The following is an 18,569-nucleotide window of genomic DNA, read 5'->3' on the forward strand; positions in this document are numbered from 1 at the left end:
TAAACAACTAAACACATTTTGTAAAGAACCCACACTTAAACCCAAATCCGTCCAGACAGGCAAAGGGAATGATATCCCAGAATCCCTTGCGGTGCCGATGTAACGGCAGCACCAAAGTTACACCTACTTAATTGAATTAATTTGAACGAAAGGAAAATAATTGTCTGAAAACTACGTGTTATTTTTAAGGTGACCTAACAAAAAAAAAAGATTTATCTTAACTGAAGCAAATAATTAAGTTAGATCAAAGTAAAAAAGTTTATCTTTCCAACATCCATATGTGGTCTTATCACCCTCTCATGGTGGAAAAAGTATTATCTGAGCTTTTTCATCCACTAAGTCATCTTTAAATGGACACGCCATGCTGCTTTCCCTCTCTGTAAACAAACCAAGCTTCAACCAAACCTGCTCCAGACCAGGTTATGTTCGGAGCATGAGTTGCCATGGTAACTTGACCTACCCTGAAACATACCTCCATTTCTGGAACCAAAAGCTGAGGTTATCAACTTCCTTAACCTCAAACTTATCGTGGGAGCTAGCATAACCTGCTTTCTGGAATACCCCCCTGAGAGCTTGTGTCCAGCAGCTGTTTGTTGTTAACCCGTTAAGCTCTTATTGGTCAGGACTGATCTCTGCTAACATTGATAAACCTTCAACTATGAACCTTTCAGTACTGTGGCCTTCATGATGGAGACAGCAAGGGTTTTCCTGGGGTACGAAAGAAGTTTTGAAGGCAGGTCGGCTTTAATGTAATAGAAGAATTTACTAATGTTTTCTATGTACATGTTTTCAGGTTTTCCCTTTTTGTTCTTCTGGCTGTTCCATCATGTGGGTTTCCTGCCAAAGGTGATTCTCATTCCCTTTTGTTGACATCAATGTAGATGAATGTGTTCTTCAGAACTTTTGCTCTTTCTACCCTCAGGCTCCAAATCCACAGATCAGAGCAGTGGTGACCAAAAAGCAGCAACTAACTTTGCTTCCCACAGAGGAGCTCAGATGAGCCGCTCTGCTCCTGTGCATTACAGCTCTCATTCAAGCGGCGTCTCTCAGCCAGTTCCAGTGTTTGTGCAGAATCCTGGTGTCCCTCAGTTTGTTCCCATGGTTCCATCAGGCAGCAGCTTGAGCTCTGCTGTGGCAGGATACCCTGTGGCTGTTCAGACAGGATCTACTGTTCCTGTGTTTTCCGGTGTTCCTGCAGCAGGAGTCTCTGAGGCAGTTCAGGTCCCTGTGCAGGCTCCTGGTTTCTCCCAGTTTGTTCAGACGGGCCCAGCAATGGTTGGCTCTGCTTCCCCTGTGTTTGTGCTGCATGAAGGAGCTGGTTCCACACAGCCAGGACCTGCTCAAGCTGCTCTGCCAGGTGACTCCTCTAAAAAGCTGCTGTGAATGTTGTTCTCCATGAATCCTCCCCTTTCTGACGAGTGTCTTGTTTGTCCAGAAACCCAGTGGGCTGTTGCTCCTCCATCTTTCTCTGAGCAAGCAGCAGCTGATGCCCAGGCTGTGGGCTCCAGTGACTTCCTGCCACCAGTCCCTGCCCCTCCAGCTGGCCCTGTCCTCCAGTCCGGAGAGACTTCCAATATTGTGAAGGAAGCTGAACTTGGCAACTACCAGCAGCAGACGGAAGAGTTTGGTTACCCGGCTGAGGCGGCGCAGCCTGGAGCTGCTTTCACCAGCGTGCTTGTTCCAGGCCAAGGACTTGGTGGCTTCTGGGGTTCTCCTTATCCTGGCTTTGACTACAGGCTCCTGTATGGTCTGTACCCTCCTGGCACCTACACCACCTTCAGCCAGAACCATGAGAAGGGCAAAGACTACTACCAATCCATCCACTACTTGAAGGAGCATGTTTCTGAAGACCAAGGTCCTCAACAACAGCAGCAGCTTCAGCAGAAGGTCTTCCATGGTCATCCCCAGAGATCTTGAGTGGGCCAATTGGTATGTTGCTCACAGCATTACAGTAAACTGATTCTTATTTTAATCTGAGGTTTTGTATTCATTTTCCAGGAATGATTGCTGAAATTGCATAAATAAAAAATATTGAAACCATTCCATAACTGACATTCTTTCTCTAAATGCATATATCGATGTGCTGCTGGGAGAGGCTTGTTAATGGTGCAGTTAAAATTGGTCCAAATGGGTGCTAATGCAATGAATTTTAGACATCAAATGATGACTAAAATGCAAAAATATACCATCAGACATTTTCATGGAATGATTGTTCCAAGTGTTAAACTGCACAGAAATGAAACTGCAGAGAGACCTACCAGCATCCCTGGAGGTCAGAATGCACAAGCCACTACTTTGTAAACCCAAATTTTGACAATGAGAGCAGTGGATGACTATTGTAAACTTCTGCATTAGGATGAATTTATGGGTCATGAAATGTTCCAATATTCAGCCTGGATTATGACTCGTTGGGACTAATGCAGAGTCTAAATGCCACAGACTCTGCTCTCTCTGGGGTTGTTGGGATTGGTTGTGGAATTGCAGTATTGTAACAGTCCTAACATGCTGGCTAAGACAGAGATGCATGGATCTCTGTGCGGTCACTTTCCTTTTGGGCGCTCACCTGGGTTTGCACGCAGTGTTAAAGGGGTGTTTTTGTCACTTGGGGGCGGTAACCTTTCTGTATGATCTAATTGGCGGAAATTTGCATGTCAAATCTGGCGAGGCAGTGGGGTGGACCTTTCTTTTAGAGGCTTTAATAGAAAAGAAACAGCGTCTGTAACGTGGATTTAAACGGTAACAAATGCAGGGATTTTCACTTGAGAATGATGGAATTGCATACCTGCCATAAGGGCGTAAAGACAACTAAGCGGGCGTATTTAGGAACTGAGTGAACCTTACAACAATGCTGGCACAATCCTAACTGAACAGTGATCTTGCGCGGTCAATATCTTTTTGCGCGCTTATCTGGATTTACGTTCAGTGTTAAGGGGGCGTTTTTGTCACTTGTGGGGCGGTGTTCAGGAGTGTGTTTGTCACTTGGGGGCAGGAACCTTTCTGGTTGATCTGATTGGCCGAAATTTGCATGTCTTATCGGCGCGGCAGAGGGGCGGGACTTTCATTTTTCAGAGCAGGGGGTTTAACAGGCGTCTATTGAGCTGCATGCGGCTCTCTGCCTTTTATCATATTTTCTATGTACAGTACTTTCACAACCATAAGATGAAATTCTTACATTTTCTCCAAAATGTACAGAGCGGCCCTAATGTGCTGTTGTGTGACTTCAGTAAAGAGGATCTTGGAGAGAACAGCATGAGAGCTATATAGAGAGGTGAGGACGTGAAAGAAGACACCCCCCCCCCCCCCCCATAGTACAAAGGTGCAGATATGAGCATAATGCAGAACAACTTCGTTTTGGAAACCCTGGAAATGCAAAGAAACTCGATTATGAGGCACAGTTTAAACTGCAAGCTATCAGCTACGCGGAGGAACACGGGAATAGAGCAGCTGCAGTTCGGTTAAATTAGATCTTCACAGATTCGGACTTCCTCTTCAATAACTCTTCTGATAAACGTTCAAATGTGTCAGCAAGTATCTCCATCATTTTGTATTAACACAGAGTGAACTACAAAAGCATTTTTAAAGAAAAAAGATCGTTTTTGATGGACCTGCCTACAAAATATGTAGTGTAACAAGAATATGCTTTATAATAATTTTATGAATTTTTTGTGAGATTATTGATTTTTACACAGTGGTGTTTCACAGTTCACAGAGGTTTCACTTTGTTGACGGTCCCTTGGCAGCCAGCTGCTACATGTCTGCATTCACAGCTTGAAGCGAAAAATTCTGATTAAAAGGGAAAAAAACCCGATTTTTTTTCTTCAGAAATGCATTTGTAGTTCACTCTCCGTGTTAATACAAAATGATTGAGATACTTGCTGACACATTTGAACGTTTAGCAGAAGAGTTATTGAAGCAGGAAGTCCGAATCTGTGAAGATCTTTCTAACTTATCGAACCTCAGCTGCCAGAGAATTTAAAATGATGACTCCATGGTTCGCAAGTGAGGACACTGGAAAACCAACTCCGACCAGACAAGAAGACGCAGCAGCAGCGGCTGAGTTTCCAAATTGGATTCAAATATCATAGACAATTGCAGACCTGTATCCAACTTACCTTTTTTTTTTTAGGAAAAATGTCAGTCTGGTTTTAGGACAAATCACAGTACTAAGACGGCCCTTTTAAAATTTTTAAATTATCTCAGAAATACTTATGACTCGCAGAAACTTTCTGTTTTGGTGCTGCTGGATCTTGGTGCCGCCTTTGATACGGTAGATCACCAGATTTTACTTGACAGAATTAGTAGTCGGGTCGGCCTCTCAGGAACTGCTCTTAACTGGTTTCATTCCTATCTCACAGATCGACACTTTTTTGTAAGTATGGATACTCGGTCCTCAGGAGTCCATGAAATAAGTTGTGGGGTTCTCCAGGGTTCAATTTTGGGTCTGATACTTTTTAACTTGTATATGTTGCCTCTTGGGGAGGTCATCAGGAGAGATGGCGTGGACTTTCACAGCTATGCTGATGATACACAGCTTTACATCGCCGTGTCTCCTGATGACCTTGAACCTGTTAATACTCTTTTAAACTGTATTTTAGATATAAAGTTATGGATGGCAGAAAATTTCTTGCAGCTCAACCAGCACAAAACTGACGTTCTAATCATTGGTCCTGAAGACAAGAGAGAGATGATTTTACAACAAGTACAACAAGTAACAAGTTTATTTCAAATCAAATCAACATTTACCTGGAAAAAGAAAATACCCAAACTTAGGAATTTTAAGTCCGCCCGTTCCTCTTTCTTGCCAGCACAGAGGTCCTAATGCATGCTTTTATTTTTAGTCGTTTAGATTATTGTAATGCCCTGCTCTCTGGTTCACCAAAAAAGTCGATCTCAAATCTACAACTATTGCAGAACTCTGTGGCACGAGTTTTGACGAGGACTAGAGGGCGGGAACACATTACAGCGGTTTTAAAATTACTGCATTGGCTCCCTGTGCGTTACGGGATTGATTTTAAAATTCTTTTAATGGTTTATAAATGTTTATATGGTCTTGGGCCTTATTTAAATGATATTAATTTAAAATACGAACCCTCGCGGACCCTGAGGTCCTCTGGCACTGGCCTCTTAGTTGTCCCTAAGGTGAGGACCAAGACACATGGTGAGGCTTCGTTCTGCCATTAAGGTCCTCGCCTGTGGAACGGCCTGCCAGAGAACCTCAGGGCCGCAGAGGCTATAGAAGTTTCTAAGAAGATGCTCAAGACCCACCTTTTTAGTCTGGGTTTTACATGACTTTGATCATTTCTTATGTCTTTTATTATTTATCTATTTATTATTAATACATTTATTTATGTATTTATTTATTTGTAAGGACTATTATTATCTCAGTTTTTAATATGTTATTCTTTTTATTGTTATTTTACCAATGATACTTAAGTTATGTTTTAATCAGTTTATGTATTTTATTTTTTAACTACTAACATTGTTATATTTTATTTTATTTTTGGATCTTTTCTATTTTTATTGTTATTTTATGATAATTTTTATTCTGATGTTTTTCACTCCAGTGTTTCGTCTTGGGGATACTTCACGTTCTGGGGCACCACCATCTTAACCTGTAGGGGGTGCTGTTCCTGCGGTGCCCGTTGTTGTTGGGCATGCTGGGGTCCCGCTCGGTGGTCTAATAGCCATGGAGTGGGCCCTGGGCTGCTCTATGTTGGGCAGGCACTGTGGTAATGACCCCTGTGGTCTGGCTGGGCCTTGGAATAAATGGATCCACATGATATTGTTTCCTCACAGCAGTACGAAGCCAGACCTTCTTTAAGCTGCATTTCTTTGTTTCTGTTCAGGGTTCTACAGGGGTAACTGGGTGGGGGAGTTGGGGGTGAGGGGGGGGGGGGGGGGGGGGGGGGGGGGGGGCTGGTGAGGGAGGGGTCCCATGTTTGTGTTGTTGTTTTTTGTTTTCTGTTTTTAACAATTTTTATTTTTTTATGACTGTTTTATCTGCTTTATGTCAAGCGCTTTGTGTTTTTAACTGAAATGAAAGGCACTATATAAATAAATAAAGTTTGAGTTTAAGTTTCCACGGAAAAGGAAAGGCCGTGTTGGAAGATCGACTCGAGGCTAAGCGCTGCAACTTCCAGCAGATGACTGTGAAAAGAGCCATCCTCCCCCCTTACCGGGACGCAGCGCCGGCGAGTTACGCCACACTGTGGGACTGCAGGACTTAAAATTGGCCTGAGGTGTCTGCTTTCACTATTCTTTGGAGCCGCACGGCAAAGAGACGGACTCGGATGATGAGGAATGGGAAGCTGGCGTGTTTGATAGAAATGTAGCCCAGCTGTTTCAGATACAAAAGATGAGGACTTTGATAGATTTTAAATGCTGATGGATGACTGAAAAAATAAATCACAACCAACTCAGTTTTGCGCTCGCTGGCTTTTTAAAACACACACCAGCATGCACGTTTCACCGGATTGTGTGTTGACGTTAAATACAGAAAAAACACTCAAAACTAAAACGGTGCCGTTTAATCCAGTGCTGTTGTGTTTTAAGGGAGGAGTGTGTTATTGGAAATAACATGGCTTTAATTGTGTGTTTGTGTGTGTGTGTCTGGCAGGTCAGTATGTGATGTGGCTTTTTGACTATCACAGTTAGAAATGTCGGGTCTTTGTGTCAAACTTGCCCCCCCCCCCCCCCCGTTAGAGGCATTCATAGAAAACAGCGGATGTAACGTGGATTAAAACATTAACCAACGACCCAAAACCAAAGAAAGAAAGTGCAGCGGGTTTATTAGTGTTGTAAGTTTTTCTCATGTGAAATTCACTGAATTTGTTACCGTTTTAATGCTTTTAATCCACGTTACAGCCGCTGTTCCTTTTCTATTAAAGCCCCAAAATGAAAGTCCCGCCCCGCTGCTTGACATGCAAATTTTAGCCAATCAGATCAACCAGAAAGGTTCCTGCCCCTAAGTGACAAACACACCCCTGAACACCGACCCCCAAGTGACAAAAACGTCCCCTTAACACTGTGCGTAAATCCAGGTGAGGGCGCAAAAGAGAATTGACCGAGCAAGATCACTGCTCAGTTAGGATTTCAGCCGTTCAGTTGTAAAATACAGGGTCGCTTAGTTAGAATTGCGCCAACACGGTTTTAAGGTTCACTCACTCAGTTTCTAAATACGCCCGCTCAGTTTTCTTTACGCCCTTTCAATTTTTGGCAGTCATGTAATCCCATAAAAAATTTATAGCACAAAAAAAACAGATGCACTTTCTTACCTTGGTTTTGGTTTGTTGGTTAAGGTTTTAATCCACCTTACATCCGCCGTTTTCTTTTCTCTATTAAAGCCTCTAACGCAGACACAAAGAGCCGCAATTTCTAACTGATAGTCAAAGAGCCACACCACACACTGACCTGCCAGACACACACACAAACACGCAATTAAAGCCATATTATTTCCAATAAAACACTCCTCTCCTTACAATACAACAGCACTGAATTAAAGAGCGCAGTTTCAGTTATGGGTGTTTTTTTTCAGTATTTAACGTTATAAATACTGGCAAAACATTTATGCTAGTGTGTGTTTTTAAAAAGGCAGCGCGCGCAAAAATGAGTTGGTTGTGATTTATTTTTTCAGTCATCAATCTGCATCCAAAAATTAATTGAAGTCCTTATTTTCTGTATATGAAATGAACAGCTGGGCTAAATTTCTATCAAACACGCCAGGTTCCCTTTCGTCATTGTCAGAGTCTGTCTCGTTGCCGTGCGGCTCCAAAGCTCAAAGAACAGTGCAAGCAGACATGTCAACCCAAGCTTACGTCCTACAGTCCAAAAGTGTGGCGTAACTCGCCCGGCGCTGCCCTCCTAGTAAAAGGAGCAGAGGATGGACAGCTTTTCATTGTAATCTGCTGGAAGTCGCTGGGGCTCAAGTCGATCTTCCAACACACGCAACCTCGCCTTTTTTCTGCGGAAACTCAGCTGCTGCGTCTTCATTTCTTGTCGGAGTTTATTTTCCAGCGTCCTCACTTGCGAACCATGGATTCGTTTTCTTGAAGTCTCTGGGAGCTGCAGTTCGATTAAGTTAGAAAGATCTTCACAGATTCAGACTTTCTGCCTCAATAACTCTTCTGATAAACGTTCAAATGTGTCAGCAAGTGTCCCAATCATTTTGTATTAACACAGAGAGTGAACCACAAATGCATTTCTAAAGAAAAAAGATCTTTTTTTTGTGCCTTTTAATCAGAATTGTTCGCTTCCAGCTGTGAATGCAGACATGCAGCGAGCCGGCTGCCAAGGGACCGTAGTGCAAACTCTGTGGAACACCATTCTTTCCTCAAAAACAGTTCGATCACCCTGTCCTGGAGATTATCGTCCTTCAGTTCCGTCAAGAAGTCCTTTTCTATTGCTGAGAGCCGAGTCTGTCCAGTTGTGTTTCTGCATAGGTTTAATTCGCTTTAGAGCCAAAAATGTCCGCTCGACAGATGCAGTGGACACGGGGATGGTCACTGCCAAACACTCAAATCTGTACACCTGCTCACAATCTCACTCAGGTTTTTCTGATGAAGGAATTCAAGGAGATCAGTGGGAGATTTTCCCTGCAAAATCCTCCATGGAGTACATTCCTGTCAGCTCTGTTTTTAACTGAGACAGATTTAAAAAGTGTTTCGTGGCTGATCCAGATAATCAGCAGATAAAGGAGGTTACTGAAAAACTAGCAATGATGGGCCAGGAATCCAAACATACCAACACATTATTACTGGTGCAACAAAAATGGCGAGCAAAACGGAGCTATCCAGCCATTCAGTTTTGAGCTAGATGCCGGCAAAGCTAAGGAAGACACACACATATGTAGTCATCTACAAGTGGATGCATTGGAATATAGTATAGGCAGGGAGCTTGAGGCCCGCCAGCAGTAGCACCTACGTCACAGCTACAAGCTTTTTCAAACTGCATTTTTCGTCTACTCCTGATTCACAACAATTTTGATAAAGAAATACTCAGAAATGTAATTTTCTTTAAACATGTCCTCCGTTATCAGAAAAATGTTGCAAGGACATGTTAAAAAATTAAAAAAAAGATATACATTGGAATAGGTCTCAGGGTTTTGGCTATTTCCTAACAGAAGAACCACGTAGAAAACGAGAATTATTGTTAGACTTCTGCAGAAGGAGAAGCCTGTCTGTCACTGTCATAGAGGAGTTCTGTCTTACCAGTGCATGGAGCCTCTTTTTATTGAAAGCTGAAGGTTGCAGACATGAACATAGGTCATTCAATCAGGCAGAACAGGAACATCATATCTTGTGCAATCAGCACTTTTCACACAAGTGTTTTCTTACTGAAAGATAAAACTGAGACAATCATATTAGCATATTACGTAAATGATAATTACGTAAAACCCAACAATAGGCCTTTAAAAACCCATTCCAATGACAGGAAAAAATATACTCTTATTATCTAAAAATTCTAATAAAAGAAACACTGATTGGTTTCACTGAAAAGAAATTGATGATTAATTGATGAGATAAAGGAAAATGTTCCTATCAAATAATAATAATAATAACAATAATAATAATAATACAAAGGTTGCAACGTGAATGGGGATGTGTGTCCTGTAGATAAACAGTGTGTGCTGTTTTGGGGACATGTATACAATTTCTAAAGGGAGAAAACAATTTTCAAATGTGCAAACCTTTTTGACACATTCTTCAAAAACATTTCTCATACAAAAAAATTTTTTTTTTTTTGTTTACAGATACAAAATAAATATATATATCAGGACATCGTGTTAAAATTGCTAAATACTTTTAAACTTCGGAGGTGGAGCTTATTTTGTGTATTACAAAAATATGACTATTATGACATTACAAGTCAAAATAGTCTCTTCCTGAGAGTTTGTGTCCAGCAGCTGTCTGTTGTTAACCCGTTAAGCTCTGATTGGTCAGGACTGGTCTCTGCTAACATTGATAAACCTTCAACTATGAACCTTTCAGTACTGTGGCCTTCATGATGGAGACAGCAAGGGTTTTCCTGGGGTAGGAAAGAAGTTTTGAAGGCAGGTCGGCTTTAATGCAATAGAAGAATTTTCTAATGTTTTCTATGTACATATTTTCAGGTTTTCTCTTTTTGTTCTTCTGGTTGTTCCATCATGTGGGTTTCCTGCCAAAGGTGATCTTTCATTCCCTTTTGCTGACATCAATGTAGAGGAATTGTTCTTCAGAACTTTTGCTCTTTCTACCCTCAGGCTCCAAATCCACAGATCATGGCAGTGGTGACCAAAAAGCAGCAACTAACTTTGCTTCCCACAGAGGAGCTCAGATGAGCCGCTCTGCTCCTGTGCATTACAGCTCTCATTCAAGCGGCGTCTCTCAGCCAGTTCCAGTGTTTGTGCAGAATCCTGGTGTCCCTCAGTTTGTTCCCATGGTTCCATCAGGCAGCAGCTTGAGCTCTGCTGTTGCAGGATACCCTATGGCTGTTCAGACAGGATCTACTGTTCCTGTGTTTTCCGGTGTTCCTGCAGCAGGAGTCTCTGAGGCAGTTCAGGTCCCTGTGCAGGCTCCTGGTTTCTCCCAGTTTGTTCAGACGGGCCCAGCAATGGTTGGCTCTGCTTCCCCTGTGTTTGTGCTGCATGAAGGAGCTGGTTCCACACAGCCAGGACCTGCTCAAGCTGCTCTGCCAGGTGACTCCTCTAAAAAGCTGCTGTGAATGTTGTTCTCCATGAATCCTCCCCTTTCTGACAAGTGTCTTGTTTGTCCAGAAACCCAGTGGGCTGTTGCTCCTCCATCTTTCTCTGAGCAAGCAGCAGCTGATGCCCAGGCTGTGGGCTCCAGTGACTTCCTGCCACCAGTCCCTGCCCCTCCAGCTGGCCCTGTCCTCCAGTCTGGAGAGACTTCCAATATTGTGAAGGAAGCTGAACTTGGCAACTACCAGCAGCAGACGGAAGAGTTTGGTTACCCGGCTGAGGCGGCGCAGCCTGGAGCTGCTTTCACCAGCGTGCTTGTTCCAGGCCAAGGACTTGGTGGCTTCTGGGGTTCTCCTTATCCTGGCTTTGACTACAGGCTCCTGTATGGTCTGTACCCTCCTGGCACCTACACCACCTTCAGCCAGAACCATGAGAAGGGCAAAGACTACTACCAATCCGTCCACTACTTGAAGGAGCATGTTTCTGAAGACAAAGGTCCTCAACAGCAGCAGCAGCTTCAGCAGAAGGTCTTCCATGGTCATCCCCAGAGATCTTGAGTGGGCCAATTGGTATGTTGCTCACAGCATTACAGTAAACTGATTCTTATTTTAATCTGAGGTTTTGTATTCATTTTCCAGGAATGACTGCTGAAATTGCACAAATAAAAATTATTGAAACCATTCCATAACTGACATTCTTTCTCTAAATGCATATATCGATGTGCTGCTGGGAGAGGCTTGTTAATGGTGCAGTTAAAATTGGTCCAAATGGGTGCTAATGCAATGAATTTTAGACATCAAATGATGACTAAAATGCAAAAATATACCATCAGACATTTTTATGGAATGATTGTTCAGTGTTAAACTGCACAGAAATGAAACTGCAGAGAGACCTACCATTATCCCTGGAGGTTAGAATGCACAAGCAACTTTGTTCTTAAACCCAAATCTTGACGATGGCGGTGGATGACTATTGTAAACTTCTGCATTAAGATGAATTGATGGGTCATGAAATGTTCCAATATTCAGCCTGGATTATGACTCGTTGGGACTAATGCAGAGTCTAAATGCCACAGACTCTGCTCTCTCTGGGGTTGTTGGGATTGGTTATGGAATTACAGTATGGTAACATGCTGGCTAAGACAGAGATGCATGGATCTGTTTGCAATGGTGTACAGTGGGGAGTTTGTGGCCTGCCAATTGTAGCACCTGTCATTTTTTTTCATCTGATTTGAATACTCAGCTAATATCTTGTCCGTCAAAGACAACTGAGCGGGCGTAATCAGGAACTGAGTGAACCTGACAACCACGCTGGCGCAATTCTGAGTGACCCCGCATTTTACAACTAAACGCCTGCAATCTTGAGCTGTGATCCTGTGAGGTCACTTCCCCTTTGGGCGATCACCTGGGTTTGCACGCAGTGTTAAGGGGGTGTGTTTGTCACTTGGGGGCAGGAACCTTTCTGGTTGATCTGATTGGCTGAAATTTGCATGTCTTATCGGCGAGGCAGAGGGGCAGGGCTTTCATTTTTCAGTGCAGGGGGGTTAACAGGCGGTTCTAGAGCTGCATGCGGCTCTCTGCCTTTTATATTTTTTATGTACAGTACTTTCACAACCATAAGGTGAAAGTCTTACATTTTCTCCAAAATGTACAGAGCGGCCCTAATGTGCTGTTGTGTGACTTCGGTAAAGAGGATCTAGGAGAGAACAGCATGACAGCGATATGGACAGAGGTGAGGACGTGAAAGAAGACCCCCCCCCATAGTACAAAGGTGCAGATATGAGCATAATGCAGAACAACCTCGTTTTGGAAACCCTGGAAATGCAGGGCCCAGCCCCATGAGAAGGGCAAAGACTACTACCAATCCATCCACTACTTGAAGGAGCATGTTTCTGAAGACCAAGATCCTCAACAGCAGCAGCTTCAGCAGAAGGTCTTCCATGGTCATCCCCAGAGATCTTAAAGCTATTTACCATGATGGGCTCATGGGTATATTCTCAGTATGTTTTCACTTTCCAGTTTGGCAGATCTTCTCATATGCATTTTACTCTTTCAGTATTTGTGGCTCTAGACTTGACCGGATCTAAAGTTCTCCCACAACTCATTCGCCTAGAATTGACTAGGTTATGACAATTGTAATCAGCTAGCTTGTAAACCTTTACCCAGACCATAAGGGCAAAGGCTACCAATCCATCCACTAGAAGGAGCCTTATCCATGTTCTTAGGACTTGGAGGATTGAATCGTGTTGCCCAAATAACTTTAAGACCTGAAAATTGTACTAAGTTTGTGCCAGCCCATGTAAAGTCTGTACTGGTGTTTCAGTCCTGTGAGAGGTGGGGTTCAATTTGTAAATCAATTACAGCCTGATTAAACTTAAACTGAATATTTGAGTGGTCTGTGACTTGGTCTGAGTTAAATTATGAAGGATTTTTTTTTTGACTGGGAAATTGGTTTTGCATTGTCCCAGATACTAAAAGCCCAAAAATTGACAATGAGAGCTATTTGCTCAATTTACTCAGACAGTGTCAAGCTCATTACTAATGTTCTGAGGGAATGCATTCCACTATAGGGCTACATACAGATCTGCAAGGTAAGTCTAAGATGGTCCCAGCTGTGCTTCATGGGGTTGAGGTCAGGGGGATATTGTGGTATTCCCACTTCCTATAAAGCATGAAAAAGTTGGTATTGTGCTGGTGCGCTTTAACAATGGTTCGGAGGTTGGAACATAACAGGTTTTGTGACAGCTAGCTTGTTGCACCTTGTTCAAAGCCAACCCTGGGGACCATGTTCTCCATCACTCACCCCTCTTTCCCCAATTTCTGTGGAAGGTGAACAAATTCAGGTCAAATGGTCTTTTGCCCACTGCAGACAGTGTCAACTGAATAACCTGCATTGGTTATCTGGCCTTGTCCAAGCAGAGTTAGTCGTTCAGAAAATCCTAGCACCCCTCACATCTGGTAAACTGGTCTGCAGCTGTGTGGGATTAGCAAAGCCATGGTCCTCATGTATCCATGTCACTCACAGGGCTCCATGTCTGGGTCTGTCAAACTGCCAGCAAGAGGATGTGCTAGTGGAATGAGCCTGACTTGGGAGTTGGAAAGGGCTTTAAAGCCAGTGGTTTAATTTGATGCAATAAATCAGATTGCGTACATGGGTACTTTAAAAAACTTCTGGGTCTCAGTTTATACCTCTGAGACTGAGAAGCTGCTGAAAATCTTTAGAAATAATCCTGTTGACCAGCCTGCAGGGCTTAGTCAAATAGGGATAATCTACTCCAATGCATTAAGTCTCCATAACCAATCTTGACAACCCCAAAAATGGAGCAGTGGCCATTACACCAAATTAGTCCCAAAGATTCACAATCCAGGACATTGGATTTTTAGTCAGTCAAGATTACCTTAAAACTTTTCAGAGAGCCCAAGTGGCTGTTTGACCTCCAGGGTTGCTGGTAGATTCTGCAGTTGCGCTATTCATCCCATTTAATAAAATGCAAGGGTGATTCTTTTGCATTAAAAGAAATTCTTAAATTTACATCCATTTGGACTTGCTGGTAGGTCTTTCTGCAGTTTCTTTGCAGTTAACACTTTGAAATGTTATTCCATGAAACTGATGTGTTTTAGTCTGCATCATTTGTCTAAAACTCATTGCATTGGCACACATTTGGACTAATTTTAACTGCACCATTAACAAGCCTCTCCCAGCAGCACATTGATATGCATTTAGAGAAAGAATGTCAGTAATGGAATTGTTTAAATAATTTTTTATTTGTGCAATTTCAGCAATCATTCCTGGAAGATGAATACAAAACCTTCAATTAACATAAGAATCAGTTTACTGTAATGCTGTGAGCAACATACCAATTGGCCCACTCAAGATCTCTGGGGATGACCATGGAAGACCTTCTGCTGAAGCTGCTGCTGCTGCTGCTGTTGAGGACCTTGGTCTTCAGAAACATGCTCCTTCAAGTAGTGGATGGATTGGTAGTAGTCTTTGCCCTTCTCATGGTTCTGGCTGAAGGTGGTGTAGGTGCCAGGAGGGTACAGACCATACAGGAGCCTGTAGTCAAAGCCAGGATAAGGAGAACCCCCGAAGCCACCAAGTCCTTGGCCTGGAACAAGCACGCTGGTGAAAGCAGCTCCAGGCTGCGCCGCCTCAGCCGGGTAACCAAACTCTTCCGTCTGCTGCTGGTAGTTGCCAAGTTCAGCTTCCTTCACAATATTGGAAGTCTCTCCAGACTGGAGGACAGGGCCAGCTGGAGGGGCAGGGACTGGTGGCAGGAAGTCACTGGAGCCCACAGCCTGGGCATCAGCTGCTGCTTGCTCAGAGAAAGATGGAGGAGCAACAGCCCACTGGGTTTCTGGACAAACAAGACACTTGTCAGAAAGGGGAGGATTCATGGAGAACAACATTCACAGCAGCTTTTTAGAGGAGTCACCTGGCAGAGCAGCTTGAGCAGGTCCAGGCTGTGTGGAACCAGCTCCTTCATGCAGCACAAACACAGGGGAAGCAGAGCCAACCATTGCTGGGCCCGTCTGAACAAACTGGGAGAAACCAGGAGCCTGCACAGGGACCTGAACTGCCTCAGAGACTCCTGCTGCAGGAACACCGGAAAACACAGGAACAGTAGATCCTGTCTGAACAGCCACAGGGTATCCTGCCACAGCAGAGCTCAAGCTGCTGCCTGATGGAACCATGGGAACAAACTGAGGGACACCAGGATTCTGCACAAACACTGGAACTGGCTGAGAGACGCCGCTTGAATGAGAGCTGTAATGCACAGGAGCAGAGCGGCTCATCTGAGCTCCTCTGTGGGAAGCAAAGTTAGTTGCTGCTTTTTGGTCACCGCTGCCATGATCTGTGGATTTGGAGCCTGAAAGCAGAAAGAGCACAAGTTCTGAAGAAGATCAACATCCCATTTATGTTGATGTGTCAGCAAAAGGGAATGAAAGAGCACCTTTGGCAGGAAAACCACATGATGGAACAACCAGAAGAACAAAAAGAGAGAACCTGAAAGAATAAAAACATTAACAAAATGGTGTTTTGATTATGAACTTTATGCAAAAAAAAAAAAAATTCCTGCTCTGTCCTACCCCAGGAAAACCCTTGCTGTCTCCATCATGAAGGCCACAGTACTGAAAGGTTCATAGGTGAAGGTTTATCAATGTTAGCAGAGATCAGTCCTGACCAATCAGAGCTTAATGGGTTAACAACAGACAGCTGCTGGAGACAAACTCTCTCTAGTAATTGTTTTTTTCTTCTTAGCTCTTTCAAAGATGACCACCAAAAGACTACAGTGAGTTTTTTTCCTTTTTAGATATTTAACCTTTATTCCAACTTATGCTGCAATAGGTTTTTATTGATTATTGTTGTTGTTTGTTCTTTAAAAAAATATTAATTCTGTTTTTACTTTAGTCTGATAATTAAGTGGTCTCAAATTCCAGGGCCATGGAAAGTACCTGTCTGTGGGTCACTAAAATAAAATACATCACTCACATTTTTTCTGTTTTGTTTAGCTGATTCTGGAGGAATCTTTCCACCACAATATCTTTGCTAGTTTTTATTTTTTTTAACACACACAAACTATCACTACAGGATCAGCTCAAATGTTCACTATTCTATCTATCTATCTATCTATCTATCTATCTATCTATCTATCTATCTATCTATCTATCTATCTATCTATCTATCTATCTATCTATCTATCTATCTATCTATCTATCTATCTATCTATCTATCTATCTATCTATCTATCTATCTATCTATCTATCTATCTATCTATCCATCTATCCATCTATCCATCCATCCATCCATCCATCCGTCTGTCAGTCTGTCCATCTAACTACCTGTCAAACTAACTAACCGGCTCCAGGATAATTAATCAAAGCGAACATAAACTAGCAAAATTGAAAGAAAAGTTGTACAGGATTGCACTGACACCATGGATATTGTATTGTGAATGTAAAAATGAAATCTGTCAGACCAAAGAGGAAATTTATTGTTGTGGGCTTAAAGCTGTTAAAAGGGTTTGGTCAAACTAAAACAGAGTCACTTCCTCAAGGGAGCATCTGAAAGTCATAAACTCAAGTTAGTGGAAATAGGCGGTGTCATATCAATCTTATCTTCATACTGGCTTTATGTCTGTCAAAATGTGGCTTTGTGCATCCATATATTAGATTAGATATCCTGTGTCATTCTGCTCCATTTCTTTATCAATGGTAGACACAAGATTTCATTTGTTCATCAAGTATCTCCTTTAGTATCTGAAAGTATATCAGCTTAAATGAACTATGGCCATCATATAATTTTGGTTATAGTCATTTTATCTTTAAAACTATCTCTGGACTTGCCAGGTTCAAAGAAGACACTGACTTTGACCACAGACAGCAGCCATTTACCATAATGGAATTCTTCAAACCTCAATCTCACTCACTCACCGCACCTCTAAAACATGTCACCATGATCACTGTCACTGTCTGGGTCGTTATTTTCTTTCTGCTCCATTTGCTGTAATCTTTGTCTCTTTGTTATGTTTCCAGCACTGGCCCCTTTACAACGGTGGTCATACTCGTGGCCATAGGCAGTGTGAAATTCTGCAGAACAGCAACAATTCAAATGTTAGTGGTTTTGATAGTATTATATTTATAAGAAAAAGTCATTCTTTAATTTAAAATCTAGTGTTTCCGGATGGTTTTATATAATTTCCACTGATAATCTGTTCTGTGCTGCTTGGTGAATCTTTGGACTCTGTGCAGGAGAATTATGGAGTGTTCTGCACATCTCTATCCACATGCTCACCCTGGTCTTTCCTGTGATCATCATAAAGAAATCCAAGATCTCAATTTGCTTTGAAGGTAAACGGAGTAACATCCTGGGGATGGGTGCAAGAGTATAGATCCTATAAGGCTGTTACAGAACACAGGTTAAATCATCTGGAAAACAAAATGGGTTTTAAAGATTTAGTATTCAAAGAAACACTTGAAATATAGTCCTCATCTGCATACATTTACATTTTTCCTTGGCAAACCAATATCTTGTGGTCTATTAAACAATATGTGCATGAATTCAAGCCATCTACCTCTGCTTAACCCTTTAACACCACCGCTTTAGCTCAAGTGTTGACATTCATTCAACTATTGTGTCTCTTCAACGGTTGACGCAATTAAAATCATTCCAGTTGATTCTGATATGATGATAGGCAACACTGCACATGTTTACACAAGCAAAGTGAATCAGATGATCCTATAAGCCAGCGGGAGAGCGTGTAAACAGGGTGTGGGGGCAGGGTTGCCCCGTGCCAATGGTCCAGCCTCCAACTCATAGGCATATTTCTAATAAACTCCTGCCGCTCTGCAGAAACGATGTCCCAGGAAACGCCACAGTTTTATTTTTAACTTTTGCTAAAAACAACATAATAATAATTAAAATACCAATTTAAAGCAGATCAAAAGATGATCGAAGTGGGACTTTCAAAAAAAATAATTGTGCTGGTAAACCTGCAGTAACAGAACTCAGTGAGTGTTTATGGAGAGCAAATATTAATGATCTAAAGGCATTCTAAAAACAAGCTTTAATGCTTTTGTCCCCCTTTTTTGGTAAGAAAAGTATACATTGATGCAATTTGTTCAGTGAAAAATGGCTACAAAAACATACACATATTTTTTGTCATCTGTCTTCTTGTATGTAATGGTTCTAAACTCTAAACTCAGTCTCTAATTGTCTGGCAAAAAAGTTTTATTTTGTAAAATTTAAACAGAATTTTGTTTAATGTATCTTTTATATGAGTTGTCTTCTGGTCTCCTTCTCAAAACATCCTATCTGTCAGTCTCAGGTTTACCCGACCATCTGCATCCACCTGCAGTCAAAATAAGTCCATTAAGGGACGCATGCATGCACA

The 18,569-nt window shown here is 42.3% G+C and overlaps 3 protein-coding genes across 4 annotated transcripts; 2 read left to right on the forward strand and 1 right to left on the reverse strand.

The window, feature by feature from the left end:
• The first annotated feature begins 592 nt into the window (after nt 1–592).
• Nucleotides 593–2,040, forward strand: LOC144984106 (uncharacterized). Its single transcript, XM_078931691.1, has 5 exons — nt 593–713; nt 794–846; nt 923–1,357; nt 1,436–1,929; nt 1,999–2,040. The coding sequence occupies exons 1-4, from the start codon at nt 685–687 to the stop codon at nt 1,915–1,917; spliced, it is 999 nt and encodes a 332-aa protein (XP_078787817.1). The 5' UTR covers nt 593–684; the 3' UTR covers nt 1,918–1,929; nt 1,999–2,040.
• Nucleotides 2,041–9,905: 7,865 nt separating this feature from the next.
• On the forward strand, nt 9,906–11,355 carry LOC105355744 (uncharacterized). Its single transcript, XM_023963531.2, has 5 exons — nt 9,906–10,028; nt 10,109–10,161; nt 10,238–10,672; nt 10,751–11,244; nt 11,314–11,355. Exons 1-4 carry the CDS (start codon nt 10,000–10,002, stop codon nt 11,230–11,232), a joined length of 999 nt encoding a protein of 332 aa, XP_023819299.1. The 5' UTR covers nt 9,906–9,999; the 3' UTR covers nt 11,233–11,244; nt 11,314–11,355.
• Nucleotides 11,356–14,420: 3,065 nt separating this feature from the next.
• Nucleotides 14,421–15,870, reverse strand: LOC110016581 (uncharacterized). Of its 2 annotated transcripts, none has more exons than XM_023963700.2 (5): nt 15,766–15,870; nt 15,630–15,682; nt 15,111–15,545; nt 14,533–15,032; nt 14,421–14,463 (listed from the first exon to the last, which is right to left on the reverse strand). In XM_023963700.2, the coding sequence occupies exons 1-4, from the start codon at nt 15,792–15,794 to the stop codon at nt 14,545–14,547; spliced, it is 1,005 nt and encodes a 334-aa protein (XP_023819468.1). In that variant the 5' UTR covers nt 15,795–15,870; the 3' UTR covers nt 14,421–14,463; nt 14,533–14,544. The 2 variants fall into 2 exon arrangements, with proteins under 2 accessions (XP_023819468.1, XP_023819467.1); XM_023963699.2 differs by having other exon boundaries at nt 14,421–14,483.
• Nucleotides 15,871–18,569: the final 2,699 nt, after the last annotated feature.

Source organism: Oryzias latipes, chromosome 15, assembly GCF_053564925.1.
Source record: "Oryzias latipes strain Hd-rR chromosome 15, Olatipes_Hd-rR_3.1".
Taxonomy (NCBI): domain Eukaryota; kingdom Metazoa; phylum Chordata; class Actinopteri; order Beloniformes; family Adrianichthyidae; genus Oryzias; species Oryzias latipes.

What these genes read in the sequence shown, in the direction of transcription:
- LOC144984106 (XM_078931691.1), top strand. Translation starts at nt 685, where the DNA reads ATGATGGAGACAGCAAGGGTTTTCCTGGG. An exon ending in ACAGCAAGGGTTTTCCTGGG is followed by an intron (nt 714 to 793) that starts GTACGAAAGAAG and finishes ACATGTTTTCAG; the next exon opens with GTTTTCCCTTTTTGTTCTTC. An exon ending in ATGTGGGTTTCCTGCCAAAG is followed by an intron (nt 847 to 922) that starts GTGATTCTCATT and finishes TTCTACCCTCAG; the next exon opens with GCTCCAAATCCACAGATCAG.
- LOC105355744 (XM_023963531.2), top strand. Translation starts at nt 10,000, where the DNA reads ATGATGGAGACAGCAAGGGTTTTCCTGGG. An exon ending in ATGTGGGTTTCCTGCCAAAG is followed by an intron (nt 10,162 to 10,237) that starts GTGATCTTTCAT and finishes TTCTACCCTCAG; the next exon opens with GCTCCAAATCCACAGATCAT. An exon ending in TGCTCAAGCTGCTCTGCCAG is followed by an intron (nt 10,673 to 10,750) that starts GTGACTCCTCTA and finishes TTGTTTGTCCAG; the next exon opens with AAACCCAGTGGGCTGTTGCT.
- LOC110016581 (XM_023963700.2), bottom strand. Translation starts at nt 15,794, where the DNA reads ATGATGGAGACAGCAAGGGTTTTCCTGGG. An exon ending in ACAGCAAGGGTTTTCCTGGG is followed by an intron (nt 15,683 to 15,765) that starts GTAGGACAGAGC and finishes TTATTCTTTCAG; the next exon opens with GTTCTCTCTTTTTGTTCTTC. An exon ending in TGCTCAAGCTGCTCTGCCAG is followed by an intron (nt 15,033 to 15,110) that starts GTGACTCCTCTA and finishes TTGTTTGTCCAG; the next exon opens with AAACCCAGTGGGCTGTTGCT.